The sequence below is a fragment of the Staurois parvus genome, unplaced genomic scaffold, assembly GCF_062004578.1.
Source record: "Staurois parvus isolate SC_StPar_1 unplaced genomic scaffold, SC_StPar_1.0 ptg002140l, whole genome shotgun sequence".
NCBI classification, from domain to species: Eukaryota; Metazoa; Chordata; class Amphibia; order Anura; family Ranidae; genus Staurois; species Staurois parvus.
In genome coordinates this window covers 324354-348236 of record NW_028319936.1, presented here as the reverse complement: position 1 = coordinate 348236, position 23883 = coordinate 324354, and the positions used below count along the sequence as shown (strand labels likewise).

General features: G+C 39.7%; 1 protein-coding gene across 1 annotated transcript in view; it reads left to right on the top strand.

Annotated features, from left to right (window-relative positions):
* LOC149432443 (leucine zipper protein 1-like) overlaps nt 1-23883 on the top strand; it is a 115960-nt gene that overhangs the window by 85864 nt on the left and 6213 nt on the right. Inside the window, exon 3 of the mRNA XM_089665128.1 lies at nt 17244-20406. Within this exon, the coding sequence (XP_089521254.1) occupies nt 17383-20406 (3024 nt within the window). The 5' untranslated portion in view covers nt 17244-17382. The remainder of the gene's footprint in view (nt 1-17243; nt 20407-23883) is intronic.

Below are 23883 nucleotides of genomic sequence, written 5' to 3'. Positions count from 1 at the left end.
ACAATATGTATTTTATTTAAATTTGTATACTAATTATGTACAAAATAATCATTTTATGTTAAGTGTTAAATTACAACATGCAAGTAACTTCTTTTGTGAGCCACTGCAATATTTCTACACAGATGATGAAAATTCTCCATGGTAAAACATATTTTTTTTTTCTTGCAGCTCTTTATGCATGTTGTCTTTGGAAATAAAGATACATTTATTAAATGTATTAAAAATATCTTTAAATTTAAATGTGCAACCAATGTAAATTTCTAAAACTGTCAAATTCAATATGGCAACCCGGAGGCATTCTGTACACATCTGATGTACAAATTGCCGCAGAAATGTCTTTCCTGCTTGATTGATTGGCTCATTGTTTTCTCTGTGGTTTGCACAATTTTACAAGTAAAGTTTTAGGCATTACCTACAGTGGACATTTCATTTTTGGTGAGATACTTCCCTGTGGCTTACCTACTAAAGGCATGCAGGCCCTGCAGCAGCTTTCCACATTAGAGTTCTGACTGTTAATTTATTAAAGGCAAATAGGCTGCTCATTTTTCAAGGGAATTTTCCCCAGAATGTGGTGGAATTTCGAAGAACACCCAATCACATGCAAGTACATCTGGAAAAAAAAAAAACCCTAACATTTTTGCTTGCACATGATTGTGTGATGCAAGCCAGCAGATCTTCACGCCATTCACTAAGCACTGGGTATACAGTCAGGTCCATAAATATTGGGACATCGACACAATTCTAACATTTTTGGCTCTATACACCACCGCAATGGATTTGACATGAAACAAACAAGATGTGCTTTAACTGCAGACTGTCAGCTTTAATTTGAGGGTATTTACATCCAAATCAGGTGAACGGTGTAGGAATTACAACAGTTTGCATATGTGCCTCCCATTTGTTAAGGGACCAAAAGTAATGGGACAATTGGCTTCTCAGCTGTTCTAAGGCCAGGTGTGTGTTATTCCCTCATTATCCCAATTACAATGAGCAGATAAAAGGTCCAGAGTTCATTTCAAGTCTGCTATTTGCATTTGGAATCTGTTGCTGTCAACTCTCAAGATGAGATCCAAAGAGCTGTCACTATCAGTGAAGCAAGCCATCATTAGGCTGAAAAAACAAAACAAACCCATCAGAGAGATAGCAAAAACATTAGGCGTGGCCAAAACAACTGTGTGGAACATTCTTAAAAAGCAGGAACGCACCGGTGAGCTCTGCAACACCAAAAGACCTGGAAGACCACGGAAAACAACTGTGGTGGATGACCGAAGAATTCTTTCCCTGGTGAAGAAAACACCCTTCACAACAGTTGGCCAGATCAAGAACACTCTCCAGGAGGTAGGTGTATGTGTGTCAAAGTCAACAATCAAGAGAAAACTTCACCAGAGTGAATACAGAGGGTTCACCACAACATGTAAACCATTGGTGAGCCTCAAAAACAGGAAGGCCAGATTAGAGTTTGCCAAACGACATCTAAAAAAGTCTTCACAGTTCTGGAACAACATCCTATGGACAGATGAGACCAAGATCAACTTGTACCAGAGTGATGGGAAGAGAAGAGTATGGAGAAGGAAAGGAACTGCTCATGATCTTAAGCATACCACCTCATCAGTGAATCATGGTGGTGGTAGTGTCATGGTGTGGGCATGTATGGCTGCCAATGGAACTGGTTCTCTTGTATTTATTGATGATGTGACTGCTGACAAAAGCAGCAGGATGAAGTCTGAAGTGTTTCGGGCAATATTATCTGCTCATATTCAGCCAAATGCTTCAGAACTCATTGGACGCCGCTTCACAGTGCAGATGGACAATGACCCAAAGCATTCTGCAAAAGCAACCAAGAGTTTTATAAGGGAAAGAAGTGGAATGTTATGCAATGACCAAGTCAATCACCTGACCTGAATCCGATTGAGCATGCATTTCACTTGCTGAAGACAAAACTGAAGGGAAAATGCCCCAACAACAAGCAGGAACTGAAGACAGTTGCAGTAGAGGCCTGGCAGAGCATCACCAGGGATGAAACCCAGCGTCTGGTGATGTCTATGCATTCCAGACTTCAGGCTGTAATTGACTGCAAAGGATTTGCAACCAAGTATTGAAAAGTGAAAGTTTGATTTATGATTATTATTCTGTCCCATTACTTTTGGTTCCTTAACAAGTGGGAGGCACATATGCAAACTGTTGTAATTCCTACACCGTTCACCTGATTTGGATGTAAATAACCTCAAATTAAAGCTGACAGTCTGCAGTTAAAGCACATCTTGTTCATTTCATTTCACATCCATTGCGGTGGTGTATAGAGCCAAAAATGTTAGAATTGTGTCAATGTCCCAATATTTATGGACCTGACTGTAATTCTCTTGCAAAGTGAACATCTTTTTTGCCTTTAGTAAATCAACCCTTGAGTGCTTCAAAGCTGAACACCCCACCCCCTCCCATTTAGGAATAAGTCTGGAACAGACTTTTTGTGAAAGAAACAACTACGGTAATTATTTAGAGCAAGAAAAAGTCGGAAGCTGCAGCAGAGCTTGTTAAAACCTTTGCAATATACCAATATACATAGATCACCAATAGGGGATTTTTTTTTTTTTTTTTTTTTTGCAGCAACTCTGGAGTTACACTTTAAAGTTGAACTCTAGTTACAAAATACCCCCTTTCCCCCTAACACTCATACTTATTTATATTAATGATTTAATGCTTGTTTAAGGTGGGAATACACAATTAGAAAATCGACCGCTCGGTCATCCGATGACCGAGAGGCGTTCATTCGTTGGTCGAAATCGTGGCCCACATTAACCAATCTCAAAAAAAATTGTTTGTCGGGCAATAAGTGTTGATGTCTTCCATACAAGTGGAAGTAATGCAGTGTGCGTGCGATCTTGTAGCCACGCCCTTCTGGCCAGAATGAGCAATATACACAACAATTAAAATCAATGAGGATAATATAGTTTATTACATTACCTATATACATAAATAGTGATACATAAAAATATGTATAATTCTGGTTTCATTATCTCATTAGGCCAATCTACTTTTAACATTTGGATCTTTTCGCTTGTGTTTACGAAGATTCCTTAGACATAAACATCCGGGTCATCTTCTATTTCCGCTCATGCATGATAGTGCTTGATAGATTTTTTTCGTATGACCGTCATATCACCACATAGAAAATTGGTTGTTCCTATGCGAAACGACAAAAGTTTTCACTGTTGTTCAACCGGATTTTTTCGTTCACAGTATCGTTATCGATTAAACCATCCTGCTCATCAACGAAGAGAAAATCGTTCGATCAGTGGTTCCGCAAAATATTTCGGACGATTTTCTTATCATGTGTACGGGGCATTAGTCTAAGAGATGTAATGCAGATGAACACTTATCTTATTTCTTGGTCTTGTGACAGCTGGCATTATTCCTGTGCCAAACACTGCATCCGTAACCTGCAGCCTTCCTTTTTCAATGTGCACTGCAGCCCAAGCCTTGTGCTGAAAGTAGAAGAAAAGACTAAGCAATAAACCAACTTCAAAATGTTGCTTCCCCATTGCCCTGCATATATTTTTAGTATGAGTCACAATGTAAATACCTTTCTCTAATAATAAAACAGTAAAACGTGCAGCGCTCCAATAGCATATACATAAACTAATCTCTGTAATATACAAGTGTATAAAACTCCCCCTTGCTTTAGTGAGAGCCTTAAATGAATATAACAATCCTCATACATAAATACATTCATTATAGTGCAAAATATGTGATAATGTGTGATAGATCATGATCTTTTTATTCATGACAATTTCCCATGTGATCTTCTACATTCTCAACACTACTGTGTAACTTACAACTTTGTGAAATCATACACCCTCATTGCCCCTTCAGGGTGTCCCCTCACCTGTGCTGTTAGACCCCTGTTCCTAGGTGATCAAACCAGCAAATATCCCTTCACAGTTTAAAGTGGTTGTAAAGGCTCAAGGTGTTTTACCTTAATGCATAGAGTGCATGAAGGTAAAAAAATCCTTCTGTTTGCAGCAGTCCCCCCCCCCCCCAAATACTTACCTGAGCCGCATTTCGATCCAGCGATGTGCATGAGAGCTTTGGCTCTCCAGGGACTCCCCCCTCATTGGCTGAGACAGCAGTGGGAGCCACGATGTCCCTCCCCACAAGCACCGCCTTACAAGTTGCATCCTCCTGGACTTCATCCGAGGCTGAAGTCTCTTTCAATGCAGTCACATGACCACAAATCTCCACTCCTCTGTGTAAATGTGAAGGGCCAACAATGTGGCTGAATCACTTAGAGCAGTGACATTATCCACTGGCGTCCATACCATTGGCATCCATATCTCTAGGCATGGTCATGCCCGCAAGCCACACATTTACAAAGAGGAGGAGTATTGCAGTCATATGGCTGGATGGAAAAAAATTTAAAAAAAGGATGTTTTTATATATGGTTTATACTAAAATGTATGCAGGGCAAAGGGGAGGCAACATTTTAAAGTTGGTCTATAGTTTAAGTACTTTAACCACTTCTCAACCATGTACATTATATTTTTTCTGATAACTAGTAACTGGAACAGAAGATTTATATACTTGCATATTGCCTAATTGAACTTGCACGATTAGTGATTTTTGTTTACGGTATATTGTAAGTTGGCACAGCATAATGCTATGAAAGTGAATGAAATGGATGCCTTTATAAAATATTAAAATCTAGTTAAGTGTGGGTTTGAGATGATAAATTTCATGTTGGTAATTGAAGTCTTGTCTTTTAAGAGTTTGATTCTAAGATTAAACTTTATGTAAGACTCTTAACATTTGTCAAAATGGAGTGATTAAAATTTTTGTCAATAATTTATACCACACAGTATATCTAATAATTATAGAAATATTTCATTGCCTTTTCATTTTTGCATAATTTTTTTACCATACTACAGTGTTTAATTGAAATTGTTTAGTATTTAACAGGTATTTGGCATAATAAACATTCAATAGGTAGGTTATTGACAACTTAGTTGTAATTTAAAGCATAGGTCAATAAACTGTAACTGTAGTGGGCTTGTCCAATATAGCAGTAAAAGGGGCCATAATTACAGCAATAGATAGACTTCAATTCATTTCCAGTTTTTTACAGGAGTCTGATCAGTGAACAATAAATGGCTGTGGTGGCTTACTGATTTTTGCACATTTTTTCTAAATTAAGGCTGCCATAGGTTAATCATTTAAAAAAAAAAAAAAAAAAGTATTCCTCCACCCACACCAGCAAGGTGGGTGGAGAAATTCTCCCCACAGTGCCATTGTATTCTGACAGTGGGTCCCCCTCTGCTGTCAAAAAGCACTAATCAACTGCTGCAAACTGTTAATCAACAACAATGTTTCAACATTCCCGTTCAACAGAAATTGACTGTTAAATCAACTTTTGTCAAGAGAGAACAGCCATAGAGGTGTGCAAATGCAGCCGGTCTCTGCTGAGCCAGCTGCATTTCTATCCATTTTTGATCAGCTTTAGTAAGCCTCTATGTATTCTGCACAAGATGTGTGATGTGTATGTATTCTCAGTCCGATGATGGAAACCTGAATCCAAATAATGTAGGGTCTCGGAGTTTACCAGAAGCTGTTTGGGATAGGTTTGGCAGTGTGCACATCTATAATGTCTGGGCTGCATAACATTGGCATCTAAATTATCTGTTTCTTTTGTTGTGAATTATAAAGGGATAAGGGAAGGTGTTTCAGCAATCTGAGATAAGCAGTTAGACTGTTTATAAAATCCTTTGGTTTGCACTGACCATAAGTGGAACCCTGGAGATTATTGGCATAAGTAAAACAGAATTATGTTGTTTTGAACATAAAACTATTTTGAAGGGTAGTGGATAGGTAGGTGGATACATAGATTCCTGTCCATTGTCTAAAACGGCAATGGGCAAACTACGGCCCGGCGGACCTTTTAATCCGGCCCGCGGAGCGTGATACTGTCGGGATGGCTGTCAGGATGTGTGTAGGCGGGGCAGCGTGACGAACGTGAGGGGAGCTAGGCTCCTCTCACAGTCCGCCCTGAAGACCAGAATGGCGCGGGAACACGGCGAGAGGAATGTGCGGAGCAAAGCTAAGTAAATTGAATTACTATAGGGGGGATGAATTACTATAGGGGGGATGAATTACTATAGGGGGGATGAATTACTATAGGGGGGATGAATTACTATATGGGGGATGAATTACTATGGGGGATGAATTACTATATGGGGGATTAATTACTATGGGGGATGAATTACTATATGGGGGATTAATTACTATGGGGGATGAATTACTATATGGGGGATTAATTACTATGGGGGATGAGTTACTATATGGGGGATTAATTACTATGGGGGATGAATTACTATATGGGGGATTAATTACTATGCTTACTATGGGGGAATATTACTATACTTACTATGGATGACACATACACATCATTCATCTACTCTTGGTCCGGCCCCCGGGTCCAATATATGAACCCATTGCGGCCCTCAAGTCAAAAAGTTTGCCCACCTCTGGTCTAAAACATTAAGCATTATATAGAACTATAGAGACCAGATGACCTGCCCTATCAATCTGTTTTCTTTTGAGGCTTTCTGCTCACCTTCCATTGCATATTGCCATTGCAGCTAATACTAATCTTAGCCAAGTTAAACTTAAAGTGGTTCTAAAGGCTGATGGTGTTTTACCTTCGTGCATTCTATACATGAAGGTAAAAAAACCTGTGCGAAGCTCCCCAGCCCCACCTAATACTTGCCTTAAGTGGACAGAACTGAAAACTCTCCAGCGCTTCGAAGGGGAGGGCCAAGGGATCAGATGTATAAATGGCCTATGAATAACGTTCCAGAGATGCAGCCCTCCTCAGATGGGGAGGTCAACAAACTGGAAAAAAGCATACAGGTAGTGCAAACACCTAGTGCATTATCCAAGGTTTATTAAAAAACAAGAAATATACTCACAAACCTAGCATGTGTGTAAAGCCTATAAGGCCATGCTTGAGATCTCCCAGAAGGCACTAGTGACATCACCCTTCCCAGGGAGGACTGTGTGGTTGGGGCTGCATCACCAGTGCCTCAGGGAAACCAGGAAGTGGACCGTGGAAGTGAGTTTTAGGTGAAAGGAGGGAAAGGTGCACTTTATTGTTTTAAAGCCCTGTTTGTATAATTAGTAATGAGGCAGTCAAATATTATAGCTGTGCTCTGTATTTTCAGTTTAGAACCACATTACACCGTGTTCCAAATTATTATGCAAATGATATTTTTCTAATTTACCTAAATAATTGCTGTAAATAACAGTCAGCATAATTCTCATGTTATCAATTATTAAGAGTACAATTCAAATTTTATTGAACAAACCTCCTAATGATAACAGTATTTTTTTTAAATATAAACTTACAATGCACTGTTCCAAATTATTACGCACAGTAAGTTTCAAAACACTTTAATTGTTGTAAAGAACTGAAAATTGTCATTTGTTGTGTTTGCAGCATATTTACTGAAATCAAAAGCTATTTCAATCAAACTTTTAACAACATTTTAACTTTTTAAACATTTTAACAGGTCACTTTACATTGTAACATAGGACCCCTTATTTGATAACAGCTTCACAAGTCTTGCATCCATTGAACTTGTGAATTTTTGGACAGTTTCTGCTTGAATTTGTTTGCAAGATGTCAGAATAGCCTCCCAGAGCTGCTGTTTGGATGTAAACTGCCTCCCACCCTCATAGATCTTTTGCTTGAGGATGCTCCAAAGGTTCTCAATAGGATTGAGGTCAGGGGAGGATGGAGGCCACACCATGACTTTCTCTCCTTTTATCCCCATACCAGCCATTGATGCAGAGGTATTCTTTGCAGCATGAGATGGTACATTGTCATGCATGAAGATGATTTTATTATGGAAAGCATAGTTCTTCCTTCTGTACCAGGGAAGAAAGTGGTCAGTCATAAACTCCACATACTTTGCTGAGGTCATCTTTACACCTTCAGGGACCCTAAAGGGGCGACCAGCTCTGTTCCCATGATTCCAGCCCAAAACATGACTCCACCACCGCCTTACTGATGTCGCAGCCTTGTTGGAACAGGGTGGCCGTCCACCAACCGTCCACTACTCTATCCATCTGGACCATCCAGGGTTGCACGGCACTCATCAGTGAACAGGACTGTTTGAAAATTAGTCTTCATGTATTTTTCTGTCCAATGCAGCCATTTCTGGTTGTGAGCATTGGTTATTGGTGGCCGAATAGAAGGTTTATGCAGTTGAAAGACTCTGGAGGACTCTACACCTTGATGTCCGTGGGACTCCAGAGGCACCAGCAGCTTCAAATATCTGTTTGCTGCTATGTAATGGTATTTTAGTAGCTGTTCTCTTGATCCAATGCATGGATCTGGCAGAAATCTTCCTCAATGTGCCTTATCTGCACAAAGCTGTCTGTGCTCTGAATCGGCCACAAATCTCTTAATAGTGCAATGATCATGCTTAAGTTTTCGTGAAATATCTAATGTTTTTATACCTCGTCCAAGGCATTGAACTATTTCACTCTTTTCGGCAGCAGAGAGATCCTTTTTTCTTCCCCATATTGCTTGAAAATGCTGCTCTGCTTAATAATGTGGAACACCCTCCTTTAGTAGTTTTTCCTTAAATTGGGCTCACCGGCCAATCTAATTATCACAGGTGTCTGAGATTGTTTTCAGTGATCAAAAGAGCCCTGAGACACAATGCCATCCATGAGTTACACTGAAAAACAAAATATTTAATCTTTGTGACACTTAGAATTTGCATAATTTGGAACGCGGTGTATACTGGTTACGTTATACACGCCTACTTTACAAATACATTATAAGTCAGGGGGAAAAAAAAAGTTGTTAACGCTTGTATTTTGATTTTCTCATTCGGCAAGGATGCAGACTGCCACTATTTGCATGGAAAATATTTTCAAGATATAATACATCAATGTTTTAAAAAACACTGCAGTTTTCAGGTAAATGTTAGTTTAAATCACAAAATAATACAAAAGCATACAAAGCTGACTACCTTTTTAATATGGAAGGTATGTTTTATGGTGTAATGCTTGCAAAGTCCTCAGCAAAAAGAATGAACATTTTAACATTGTTCTCTGTCTAGTCAGAAAGTAAAGGTCTGTACTTTGTTGCGCTACACTGTAAGTTGCATGTAAATTTACCTTAGTCAAGTAATGTACTATTGGTACTAAGTTATACATTTGGATTATCAGGAATTCAAAGGAAGGCTTTTTTTAGATTGTTGGCTGCCGCTTCTTTTAAGCAAATCAAGATGTTTGACACACCTGTGGTGACGGTGAAAGGGTTGACATATAGATTTGTGTCAGCTTCCTATTTCAGTAGAATATAGGTGTGTCTGAGCCTGCAGGACCATACAGGTTTCATTCTTGCTCTAAGACAGATATTTTTCTGTGTGGGTGAGGTAGAGTGTTCTATGCAACCACCCTGCTAGCCCAAACTTACTTCACTATCTGACTTGGGTGGTACTTTTTTTTTTTTTTTTTTTTTTTTTTTTTTTTCTTTATAGTTTCAGGAAGTTCAGATTGTTGTGATTGTATTATATTGTGTTTGGGTTCTTACATCCAAGGGGAATACAGATGTATCTCTCCCTATTTTGAATGATGCAGTATCAAATGTTAGGTGTTGTTTGTTCCATGTAACTATCAACGATTTACTTCTATATGCATGGTGTTTTAGCTATTTTTTTACTAATTTGGAATAAAGTTCAAGTTTTATATTTTGTGGTTTCAATGACTTTGGTGCCTATAAAGACCTATCTATTTTGTTTTATTATCTGATTGTATAAAAGTCTGTGAGCTAGGAAAACTAAAGCATGACTATAACTGTTCTAAAGAATTCTCTATATGTCCGTCCTTAACCCTTTGAGGACCAAGGGACGTATTTGTCCCATGTTTTTAATTGCCTGTATCATCTGATTAAGAACTTTTAAATACTTTTTTTTTTTTTTTTTTTTTTGGTTTGAGTCAAAATTTTTGTTCTTATCAACAAATGGATCTAGCTTTTTGCCAATTATTTCATAAAAATGGCTTAGTTACAGCAACTGAAGTGTACGAAGTTTAAAAACAAAAAATTGATTCTTTTGGCATTCCGTAATCTTATGGTCCTCAAAGGGTTAAGCCGACCATAAATGAATTGAAATATGGCTGGTTCAGCAGAGACCGGCCGCATTGTGATCCATTTATTGGCAGGCTGATTATACACAAGTTGATCAATCAATCGACTTGTGTACAACCAGCCTGTTGGACAATTTTGGCAATAGCAGACAGTGCTGATCAGTGTATTTGACAAGCGGGGAAGTCTTCCTGCTATCAGAATACAAGATGTGGATGAGGGAATCCCTCCTGCTGAGTGTGGATGGGGGAATCAAGTTATTTTTCAACCCGATCGTTGAATGAAAAAAAAAAAAGACTTGTGTATGGCCAGCTTTAAAATACATTTTTTTGTTTTTTTTTTTTTTTTTTTTTTGAAATTGTAAATCTTCAAAACTGTTTGCCTTTATCTACAGTTACTATAAAAGAAGAATGCTAGTGTTTAAGTTCGGCTGCCTTATCTACCTGCACATATTTAACATGTTCTCTGAATTTATAGAGTTTAAAGAATACTGTTTTTTTTTGTTTTTGTTTTTTTATTTGAAAATGTATTCATCTATAAGTAATTTCAAATTCAGGTCCTTTCTCCAAAAGCTGTTCGTAAATATTAGACCACCAATAATCACACGCAGACATACGCTTGCTTCCCATCAGCTTGCATGTGTGTTCTGCAAACCAATATCTGTATCTCAAGGAGACAATGGGGGAATTACTAAAACTAGAACACTCAGAATCTGGTGCAGTTGTACATAGTAACCCATCAGATTCTACCTTCAGCTTGTTCAAGTAAGCTTTGACAAAACCTAGAAGCTGATTGATTACTATGCACAGCAGCACTAGATTCTGTGTGCACCAGTGGAAAAACTCCCCCAATGTCGATCAATCAGGAGTCCAACCTGGCTGATGGACTTTCTTCCAGACGTTTTTGCACGGAATGTCTGTTGATAATATCTATAGTTATAGTAATTATTTCCCAACATTACTAAAATGTGCAAAAAGTGTATGGCTGAAACTGCTCAATGATTGCAAGCGATTCTCCTGAATTTGAACATCTGTTGTGATACTTTTGGTCCTTTTTCCTAAGGGCCAATAACTAGTATCTCAAGCAGTTGGAGAATCTAAGCTTGTCTGTCTTGATGAGGAAAAACTACTTGTTAAAAGACTTAGTCCTTCACTATTCTCCATGGAAGAATGAAGGTGAAAACTACCTTGCCTTTGCTGCCTTTAGTATTGAAAAAGAATTGGCACTCCAGTGACGCGCTCAAGACCACCCTTACCACTGGTAATAAAAACACAACACTGTCAGACCCAGTCCATCTCGCCAACTTGTGACCGAAGGACTAGCCAATTTAAAACCACGCTGCCACTTGCGTAACAATGCCACTCTCAGCTGCCCTATGCACAGAGATTTTCCAGCTCACTGGACCACAATCTATGTGCCGCAGCCTGAGAGCGATTGTTACTGGGTCAGGTTAATTACGCAATTAACCCTTCACACTGCCACCACCAGCTTTTTTTTACAGAGGAGGAAACTTACAAATCTTAGCAGTAACACTATGATGTTTGAATAAGCGTCTGTATACACACTGTCACTGCAGGCAGATGTATGCAGAAGTTTAAAATACACAGTAGCGCTCTTCAAAGACAGAGATTTTTAGTTTGCATTAAAGAGCTTTAGAAACAGTTCAACACTTTTCAGAAAATAGGATTTATTACTAAAAAGGCCAAAATGGTGCAATAAAAATATTTACAGAAAAAGATGTAGCCTATATATAAATACAGAGAGCAATAACACAACGGAGAGATAACAGAAAGACGTTTAGAGAGGTAGAATACTTGCCAGAGTCCTTGGTTTAAGCAGATTCAAGTGTCCTGAACAAAAAGGTACCGTTTCTCCCAAAGTTGGTTCCTGATGTTAAAAAGGGAGAATCTCTTCATCTTACTTCTCCAGGCCTGACAGCCTATTTTCTAGTCCCCCAGCAGGGGGTATCTACTGAAGCCAAGGGCCAATCGCCTCATTTGGGGAGGGGGTTTAGGCGGAGACCCCGGCTGTGACCCAAATCCCTCCCAGTTTATACCACGGTCAATAACCTTCCATAGGTACATGTAGCATCCTATCCACTGGTACAATAATATGCAGAATCATCTGATGAACATCCAGATGTTGCATATCTGCCTGTGACGGTTAAAGAGATATCACTTTCTGCTCTCGGGTAGACGTTATCTAGGGATGTAAGGTATCAGATGACTCGCATTAAACTGACCTATCTGAATATATGCTTTGTTTTATTGTACCTGTTTTCTGCCGGGAGTTATGAAATTGTATGAAAAAATGGTTCCAAGTGGGATGTAGGTTTTACTGCTATTTCGGAATGCTTTTCAAGTCTAGTGACTGACGGGTTTATAGCTTTACGATCCGGCCAGAGCAAGAGTCTGGCAGATCTCATGGAACCAGCTAATTGGGTTTACAACCATGAAGTGTATCCAGCTGTGCCCTGTGCACTCCTGAACTCAGCACACAAACAGACCACATGCCATTCAACAAAAAGGGAGGGGGACTGATTTGGAGTGAGAATGACACAAGATGGTGTATCTTGAGCAAAATGGATGTCTGCGTCCATATCTGTATGTACAATTGCTACAACAACCACTAAGGGATTGGAAACTATAGTGTTGTCCTTTGGAAAAAGCCATGGAAGTACTTATTACTGTATAAACAATCACCATAGGAATTACAACTCCTTTGCTCATTGCAGGCCATAAACGTTTTTACAATTACTATGGCTCTTGGATAGCTTCTGCTCAAACCACAGCCAACAGTACTGGTTGAAAATAGGTAAATTGTTGCTTGAAAGCTGGACATGAGAGCAAATAGGCAAGCTGAAAGAATGCTTTTCTGGATGCTGAAAAGTAAATTTTTTGCAGGCAGTAACTTATTTACACAGAGGCAATCAGTACTTGTGTTAAGATGTTGCTCTTAAAACACTTTTTTTCTTTTTTTTTTTTTTCTTTTTTTTGATGACCATCCCAGCATTGTGGGCTTCTAAGTAGTTTGACTAGTAGTTTTATTCTTTTTACCTCCAAAAAAGGTTCTTTGATAAAGGAGGGGTGATTTGACCCTCAATAAAACTCTAGCACTGTGTAAGCTCCTAGTTTATCCGCCAGGATTGAAGACCTGTATAAACAAAGCACCAGCAAACCCAAAAAAGTAGATCTATGCTGCTGGGGGGGGGCTTTGTTTATTTGAACCTATTGCTTTGCCCTATATAGTCAAACCACAGGTTCACGTTAACTGTCTCTCGCCTGCCGTATAGGGAAATGACAGACAGGCAGGAGCTCTCTTGTTCTGGGAGGACATCCCATGACGTCCTCCCACGGTAGCTGTGCATGCACTTCCCCTTCCTCAGACATAGCGGATCACCGATTGCAGTAAAGCGCCCTTGACGTAGCCTCTATCGTGATCAGCTGTGTCTGATCACATGTAAACAGGAAATGACAGTTATCGGCAATCCTCTTCTCACGCTGAGGAGAGCTGGTAAGCGGCATTTCTCAGGGGGGACATCTACACTGATAATCAGGGCACTAAACATCAGTGCCCTGATTATCAGTGCTGCCTTTCAGTGCCAGTCAGTGGCACATATCCATGCCCATTAGTGGTGCCTGTCAATGCCCATCATTGGTGCCCATCAGTGCCGCCTCATTAATGCAGTCTATCAGTGCCGCCTATCAGTGCTGCCTTTCAGTGCCCATCAATGATGCCTGCCAGTACCCATCAGTGCAGCCTCATCCGCACTCATCAGTGAAGGAGAATAATTACTTATTTACAAAATTTTATAACAAACTAAAAAAACTTTTTTTTTTTCTTCAAAATTTGTCTTTTTTAGTTTAGCAAAAAATTTAAAAAAACCTGTGATGATTAAATACCACCAAAAGAAAGCTCTATCTGTCTCAAAAAAAGTATAAAAACTTGCTTTGGGTACAGTGTTGCATGACTGCGCAATTGTCATTTACTTTTGACAGAGCTGAAAGCTGAAAATTGGCCTGGGCAGGAAGGGGGTGATAGTGCCCTGTAGGCAAGTAGTTAAAGCTTTTAAATTTAACCAAGAATTGCTCCTCAATTCCCAGTGATAATTATGCAGGAAATGGGCAATAAATAATCCTTGGTATCTGGGTAAGCAGATCAGATACATGTTGCATATTAACTGACATCTCAGCTGAACAAACTGGTACAGAATTATTAAAAGGTTAGGTTTAGATATAAAGGTAGCTCTGCAAATAGAAATATAGAAAATATAATCTGGTAATACAGAGAGGGCTTCTTTAATTAAGCTTTTGTGCAAGTTCAGTATCTTCAACAATTTTTGTTTGTATTTTAGGAAATGTAAATGGACAGAGCATAAGTTTTTCTATGGAAAAAAGATTTTAGGAACACTAAGCAGACAGACCTTTGCATTTTGGAAAGCGAATATATAATACAATTCAGTCAACCCTTTTTGTTACATCAGCATGGGTGCAAATGAGAATAGCATAGAACTGCTGATTTATTTTGTATATTTATTCCAAAAGCACAGAATTCTGATTACTTAACAGAATGTTCATTTGCAGAGATGAATAAACTGTTATGGTCTGCAGTTTTGAGGAATGTTATGTATATTTTTCTGGGGCTAGTTTCGTAGAGAAATTTGATGCGTAACATAGTGAACCTGTATGCTTTTAAGCTGGCTCCAGGTCCACATAGCAGAGATCCTCAGGTGCATGCTCAGTTCCTTTTGTATCTGAGCCCCTCAGTATCTGTAAGGCCCTGGTGCTCTATACATAATCTGCTACAGGTTGCCTGATTCATGTCTGGCCAGCCTTCTTCCAACCTCACAATAGAAACAGAAGGGTGCAGCTGTCAACCTAAAACTGGAGGTGACACACTGGACTCGCTTACCTGTCAAAAAAGCAGCAGCCACTAACACAAGCAGAGGAAAAGTCAGTGGGAATAGCAAGCAACACGTTTCAGGGATACATCCATTTTTCAAGTTGCTTTATCAACAGCTGAGGCGTTCAAGCATGCCAGTGTGTGGATCAGGTTGACAGCTTGCTGACTGTATGCCAAGTCAGGTCCAGTTCCTTGGCAGTGCTGTGCGTTAGTAGATATTGTTTTTATCATTCAATAAATGTATGTGATAAAAACTTATATACTATAAACTTTTTCCTGCACACTTCTCTTCTGTTTCCATTGTCTGCATTAGCTAGATCTCCCTGATCCATGCAAGGTGCTGCAGGATCAGTTACTGTTGTTTACCATATGGAATCCTTTGACTCACAAGGACTGTGTCATTTAGTGATTTTCTGGGACCACAAAAAGATCTGTGAAAATAAATGACTATAATGACTTTTGATAATGCAAAATGTAAACGTGCACTACTCTTGTGCTTTTTTTTTTTTTATTTTTTTATTCTACATCATACCTTTTTTTCACTGAATGGTGTGAGTGGTCATACTGATCAGTGCGAAGGTACTTAGGGAGGGAAGAGGTGGGCTATACATAACCTTTTCTATGCTGTAATTCTGAGATTTGTAGATATCCAAGTGCTTTAAACTGATTATGCAAACATGTAGGTGCTTATTCTTCAGACCTGGACCACATTATATTGTGAGGTAAGCCAAGACGTTCAGATTAACTGAACTCTAAACCGGGGTCTGTAGTTCATATATTTACAAATGTTGCTATATATCATGATATAGGCAAGATTAAAGAGCTTAATCCATGTTACACACACATTTTTATGGTCATGAGAAACCTGTTCAGTCCAAGCTCCCCTCCCTCAAACTGCCTCTGCACTTTCAGAATCTCATGAGTTCTTCTCCCTATCAGATACTGTTATATTTTAATTTAGCATAGAGGTGCAGAGGTCTGTGAATAAAAAAAAAAAGTGGCAGATGGGATTTTTTTTCCTTTTAAATGCACAGTTAAAATATACATGGAATGGTTTTAGTTGCAAATTGACTTTTTAGGTATTTGCAGCTAGTTTTTTGATTCAAGCACCCCTGTCGCACAGCTCAAAGAGCATATAGACTTCCATAGCAGAATCAGCTTGGTTTAGGCAAAGCCATTGGTAAAACACACCACACCCTACTGATTAGACAGTGATAGGGCAACAGCACACTGATTAGCCATTTTTTTTACTAACTCTTCTCCTTTTAGCATATTTATTGGCAGAATATGTACTTCTGCCTTTTAATGCTGCTCCTCTATCAACCAGTTCAAGTAGTAAAGCACAGGGAAATACAACTGATATTAAACCGTATTATGTCATCACCACTATAGTAACTTTTTTTTAAACCAAGGCATTACTTCAGAGTCACTTTAAAAAGCCACTCAGCCCCGTGCAGAGCACAGAGCCATTTGTTTACTTTTTTTCATCGCTGAACTGCGTGCAGGCAGCCCATAAAATGCAAATGGGAGCACAACAGCTGTATGGACTCACCCGCACAGCCAAGCATGACTGGTACACAGGGACTGATGCACAGACCCAAACACGGACCCTGTGCATCCACCCCTGTCAAATTTAGTTGTGCGGGTGAGTGTATACAGCCAATACACTCCCATTCACTTTCTATGGCTGCCTAGACACAGCTGAGCAGTGGAAAAAGACATGAAACAAATGGCTCTGGCTGCTGCACAGGGCTGAATGCCTGTGTGAATGAGCCCTTAAAGGATTATATACATAGTTTTCTTGCTGCTGAGTGCTGATCTGATGCCAACAAATATTCAGCAGAGGTCTGAAGAGAATTCAACCTTTCCAGGAAGTGTTGATCTCCGGGGTTCTCCGCAGCTCACACTGGTTTTTTACATTGGAGACCATGAGGGGAACCAGTAAGAGCTGCAGGGTATCCAGGAGATCGATGTTTCTGAAATTTCGGTTTCCCTTCTGACGACTATTTCTCTGCTTCGAAGCAGCATTCCACAGCATGGGAAGCAGGATTTGTTTATAGGTATGCCTTGGCTTAACTGGTGTGTTTTTGAATCTGACTGAAATTCTACTTCAGTTAAAGTAGTTATTTTGTTATGGAGATGAAATGTATGATAGAAAAACATTTTTGTAATATTTTATTCTGTTTTATAGGCTAAGATGGTCTCTGGATGTCAGTCAGTGTGTGCTTATCAAGAAGAAAAAGGATAATTGGTAATCTCATTCTTGGATTTTACATTACCAAATAAAATCATTCAAACTCCTGAAAGAGGCATACATATACTGTGCAAAAATGGAACATTCAAGTCGTCATCTGCGATTTAAGCTACAAAGTCTTAGCAGACGGTTAGATGACCTTGAAGAAGCCACTAGGAACCTACAAAAGGCAGAAGATGAGGTTCTTGATCTTCAGGATAAAATTATTCAGGCAGAAGGGAGTAATTCAAGCATGTTGGCAGAGGTAGAAGGGTTAAGGAAAAGAGTGATGAAAATTGAAGGGAAAGATGAAGAAGTTAAGAAGGCTGAAGATTTGTGCAGGCTTATAAAAGAAAAGTTAGAAAATGAAGAAAATATTACGCGGGAACTTAGACTAGAAATTGAGCAACTCCAAAAAAGAATGAGTGAGCTAGAGAAGTTGGAAGAAGCTTTTAGCAAAAGTAAAAGTGATTGTTCTCAACTCTGTCTTAGCTTGAACGAAGAAAAAAATATGTCAAAGAAGTTATCTTCAGAACTGGAATTACTAAGGACCAAGGTAAGAGAACTGGAATCTTCTGAAAGTCGGCTGGATAAAGTTGAACAACTATTAACCAGCGAGCTAGAGAAAATTAAGACTTTAACACTTAGTTTTGCTAATGAAAGAAAACGTTTCCTAGAGCGAGAGAAGCAAAATGAAAAATTAATATTGGAACTTAGAGAGCAACTGGAGGTTAAAGAGCAAACCATGGGAGAACAGACAAGAAATGAATCCAATCTTTTGGAGAGGCCCTCTGATCAGCATGGAGAAAACAACAGTTTCAGAATTGAAGACACACTGACTTCTAGGACATCGCAAAGAGTGGGTTCTGATTATGTTAAACAGTCTGAAATTCAAACGAGCAGTGAAAATGAAAAGAATAAGCATCAAGAAGATAACAAAATAAAAGAACTAAACCAAGAAATTGAGAAACTTAAGAATCAGCTTAAACACTTTAGCGATTTAGAGGAAGAACTGAAACAAATTAAAGAAAAAAACTGTGAACTACAAGAAAATTTCATCAGTGAGCAGAATAGAAACAAGCAAGTAACGGATGAATTACAGACTTTAAAAAGGCAAGCTAACCAACTTAGAGAAGTTGAAAATGGGGTTCTGGAGAGTAATGATATATCACACAATCAAATTAAAAATGAAAGAACGAAAAATAAGGTAGCATCCACTGAACCACCCATTTCAAAATATACTTCTCGGGATCTATCACCTCAACATTTAAGGAGTGAAAGGTCTCGAAATTCAGAATCTCTTTATAAGAGGCAATTCTCAAACAGTAGCTCAAGTAGTAGAAAATCCTCAAGATCTCCTCTGAATGATACCACAATAGGAAACCTACGGAAACAAGAGGATAAAATATCAGTGTCTTCATATATCTCTAGTGGTAAAGACTTTGGCTCTACACAAAATGACTTAAAAAAATTAAAAGATCAGCCATCTGTTTTAAGTAGGTATCCACCAGCTGTTCAAGAGCAAATTACACAAAAGTCTTGGAAAGCTTCTGCAGGTAAACAAACAGACAGGTCCATGAAACTCTTTGGTGAAGACTATTCCAGTAAAGCTAACTCAAAGAAAGAAATCTCATTAGATAATGTACAGATTAAAGAAAAACCATCTGAAGAGATCTCTGAAAACACAGTTACTACAAACCTTCATGAAGAAAGAGTTCCAGTTGAAAACTGCCCAGTATCTGCCATGCTGGGCTCAGAATTGGTTAATCACAGCTCAGATCTTGGTAATGCCCAGGAGAATGGTAATTATAATGTGGAAAGTGATCTTAGTCCACTTGTGAACTCAGAAGATGTTGTAGTTAAACCTATATTCAAATATTCAGGTAGTTCAGGAGGAGATGACAACATCACTAATAATAATGAGCAAAATGAAAGCAAGCAAAAATCTCTTATTTCGAATAAAGAGGAAGTTGATCCACAAATCAATCAAACCTCAAGTAGTCAAAGGTCTTACTATACTAGAGATAAATCAAGATTTAAATCCTCAAAGCCACTAATCCCAGAGAAACCGCATATTTTAGAAAGTCTAGACTATAGGGAACCTGATAGAAGAGCTAGGTTGTCAGGACTTCACACCAAGAGACACTCCAGTCCTAGAGAAAAAATTACAATACAGGAAAACATGAGGACGTCCTCTTTTGAAAATCACATTCCTTCTTTCCAAAGAGAGATCGTGACAGACTCATTTAGAAAAATTTCCTCTTCTGATGGCTCAGAAAATACAGATATTAGTTCATACACAGCAACACGAACCAGATCATGTAGTCCAAGAGAATCCTTGCAATCCACAATGATCATTAAGCCTATTATTATTGAAAAAGATATGAAAGAAAGTATGAGTGACTATAGGGCAAGATCAAGCTCAGAGTCAAGCAGATCTCAGGTCAATTTGACACCAAACAAAGTGACAACCAGCATAAAAATTTATCCATCTGAAGCTATCTCCCCTCGCACAAGCATGGATGAGCCCACTAGAGAAAGGCATACTTCAACAAGTAATATTAGGCTTTCTGCAAATGATCAGCCAGTGTTAAAAAACAATATCAGTATACCTTTTGAAATATCTATTAACAAGGAGGATATGGTATTTAAAATGGCAAATACAGATAAGAATTTGGAGCACAAAGAAATATACAGGGCCATTGATCACAAGATTGGGAAGGAGCGAGCAAAGGGAACTGATAATGAACTTGAGAGTGAACCTGTGACATGGAAAAGTCATAACCGGTTTGAAACTAACCATGTGGACAGTAAACGTGGAACTGTTAGAAGTTGGAGGAAAGGAGTCTATGGTTCAACTGAAGAACTAGATAGAATTGACAGGGATTTATCTGAAACCAAAAGTAGACGTAAATCATGCTTTGATGAGGAGAAGCCTGTAAGGTTGCGTAACCATGAGATTTACTCAAGAAATAAAGGCGTGAGCAGTTGGAGTACTACTCCAGAATATATCTCTAAAAGGAGTCAGAGCACCCTAACTGCAACGGAGATTGTGTCAAGAAGAAATATATCAAATGACTCCTATTTAGGATATTCTTCTTGGAGCCGCTCAAGTGTTGAAGTAAGTGGAACATTTGTTATGTTGCGTATCCTGTACCCCTTTTTTATGTTGCATTATATTTTGGTTTTAAAGTGTATGTTCCGTCCAAATATTTCTTCTTTGTTAACTTCCCTCTCAAGCTTTTACTGCTATCCAGGACTCTAACAGAGAAATTTACCTGACAATATTTATCAGATAGAAGTTAGAGGAACTCTTAACAGCTACGCAGACAGACATAAAAACGTTTCTTTCATACAGTAGGGAAACATTTGGGCCCCTGTCAAATTTTTATTTCTGTCCTTATTGCAGGCCTTGACTCACTTCCTTCTTAGTGAACTGTTGTCATAAAGGACAGGAAGTGAGAAATCTCTTTAATGGACACTGGATAGTTATAAAAATGCAATGCAAGTGTTTTTATCCATCCCCACTATATACAAAACTAGAAAAACACTTATGGCTTCACATACACTTTAATAACAAATGCTAAGGAAAATATTAACGGTATGGTTTGTGTGCTCTTTATTTACCGTATTTGCCGGCGTATAAGACGACTGGGCGTATAAGACGACCCCCCTACTTTTCCTGCTAAAATGTAGTGTTTGGGCTATACTCGCCGTATAAGACTACCCCTCTTCCAATGCACACCAGTGGGAGGAATAGTGCCCCATGATTGATGTCAGTGGGAGGAATAGTGCCCCATCATTGGTATTAGTGGCAGGAATAGTGCCCTATCATTGGTATCAGTGGAGGAATAGTGCTCCATCATTGGTGTCAGTGGGAGGAACAGTGCCCCATCATTGGTGTCAGTGGGAGGAATAGTGCCCCATCATTGGTATCAGTGGCAGGAATAGTGCCCCATCATTGGTATCAGTGGGGGGAATAGTGCCCCATCATTGGTATCAGTGGGGGGAATAGGTGCCCCATCATTGGTATCAGTGGCAGGAATGGTGCCCCATCATTGGTATCAGTGGCAGGAATGGTGCCCCATCATTGGTGTCAGTGGGAGGAATAGTGCCCCATCATTGATGTCAGTGGGAGGAATAGTGCCCCATCATTGATGTCAGTGGCAGGAATAGTGCCCTATCATTGGTATCAGTGGAGGAATAGTGCTCCATCATTGGTGTCAGTGGGAGGAACAGTGCCCCATCATTGGTGTCAGTGGGAGGAATAGTGCCCCATCATTGGTATCAGTGGCAGGAATAGTGCCCCATCATTGGTATCAGTGGGAGGAATAGTGCCCCATCATTGGTATCAGTGGGGGGAATAGGTGCCCCATCATTGGTATCAGTGGCAGGAATGGTGCCCCATCATTGGTATCAGTGGCAGGAATGGTGCCCCATCATTGGTATCAGTGGCAGGAATGGTGCCCCATCATTGGTATCAGTGGCAGGAATAGTGCCCCATCATTGGTGTCAGTGGGAGGAATAGTGCCCCATCATTGATGTCAGTGGGAGGAATGGTGTCCCATCATTGGTGTCAGTGAGGGGTGGAATAGTGCCCCATCATTGGTGTCAGTGGGGGGTGGAATAGTGCCCCATCGTTGGTGTCAGTGGGGGGAGGGGAATAGTGCCCCATCATTGGTGTCAGTGGGGGGGAGGAATAGTGCCCCATCGTTGGTGTCAGTGGGAGGAATAGTGCCCCATCATTGGTATCAGTGACACCAATGATGGGGCACTATTCCTCCCACTGAGACTTGCTGACCCTGTTCTCGTATGGTGCTGCTGCAGCCAGCATATGTGGTTGCAGCAGCACCTCTACACAGAACACTTACCTGCTGCTCCGGCACTCAATTTTCGCGGGGCTGCTCGGCTCCGCCCCCTTGCCGGTGATTGGCCGCCTGTGTGCCTTTCCTGAGCTACAGTTCTGGCGGCCAATCACCGGTGAGGAGGCGGAGCCGAGCAGCCGCACGAACATCAAGTGGCCGAACTGAAGGAGACGCCGCGCTTCCTGGACCGGATCGTCGTGGGACTGGATCCAGGTAAGAGACATCAGCCCCTGCAAGCCCCTGTACTTAATGCCGCAGCCCCCCTAAATATGTGTACCGGCCTATAAGACGACCCCCGACTTTTGAGAAGATTTTCAAGGGTCAAAAAGTCGTCTTATACACCGGCAAATACGGTATGTACTTCTTAACACCGCTTAAATTCTTTTGGATCTGCAAGACACATTTAATACTTTTTTTTTAATGACCATAAAAGGAAACGGCTTATACCTCAAATGCATTGCAATATATTCATATTTCAAATGTTGATTATACTTTTAGGCCCCATTCATATCTGGGCATTCTAGAATCGCCGGCGGAATCGTGCGATTTTGGAATGTGGTAACATTTTTGCAGAATGCGCATTTCGTTGCCATTATTATTAAGGGCACCTCAAACACACAAATGAAAAATACGTTTTTCTCTTGTGCCAAAATTAGCAGAACACACTTAAAAACCGTGCTTTCCAAAAACATGCCAAGGTCAGGTACAAACAAAAAGGTGCAGGAGCAACTTTGGCATGTTTTTGAAACCGAGAACAGCATATTGAAAGGAATGGTTCAAAAACTCAAAAAGAAAATGTACATTTTAGGAATGTGCAAAAAAAGTGAAAAAAATGTACTCTGCTGTGGCTAGATGTGAATAGGGCTTTAGCTGAACTGCAGGTAGATATAAACAAAACAAGCATATGTTTGTTTCAAAAGATAAAAAGGAGTTAACACAGCAAAATTCACACTGAGGGCCAGTTCACACCTTCATGCCATACACTTTTCCTGCAATGCAGTTGAACACACTGCCCTTGCAATCTGCTGCAGTTGTCAGTGTATTGTTAATGGCACTCCAAATGCCCAGTACCATGCAGTTTGGTGCAGTGCATTTTTAAAAGTGGACTACATTTTCTGCGTTCTGGGGCACTTTGGAGCTTATTCAAATGAAAGGGCTGCAAAAATCGCACTGCAAGGGAATGCGGCACGTGTTCCTGTGTGATTCATGTGTGAACAGGCCCTGAGTGTAGGAATCAATCAGTTAAACTCCATTGTTGTTCATATGAACATTCCGTCAAGAGAATAGGGCACAGAGGTGACTGCACCTCCTTAGTTGTCCAGTCAGCAGACTGGAAGCTGGGAGATAGTATCTCTATTTTCCTTAAAGTATATCTAAAGGCAAGATCTTGCGCAAAAAAAAAAAACCCAAACCTAACTGCTGTGTAACCCCCCCCCCCCCATCCAAAATGAGGGGGGAAAACTTTAGCCTTTGGATATATTTTAACCACAGTAGTGTCATAGTCCTGCTTTATGCAACCTTCCTGGGAAAGAAACAATGTCTGGATAAGTTTTAAATGGCAAATATTCCCTACATTTCTAAACTGTAGAGTGAAGGAACCTTCTTGATATTTACTTTTGTTCTTTTTGCTGTAAAGGCATTCACAGGATTTTCACATGCTCTGATAAAGTAATTAGTTTACAGATTTTTACAAAATTACACTGGATATCTCATATATAGATCTAATTTAGTGT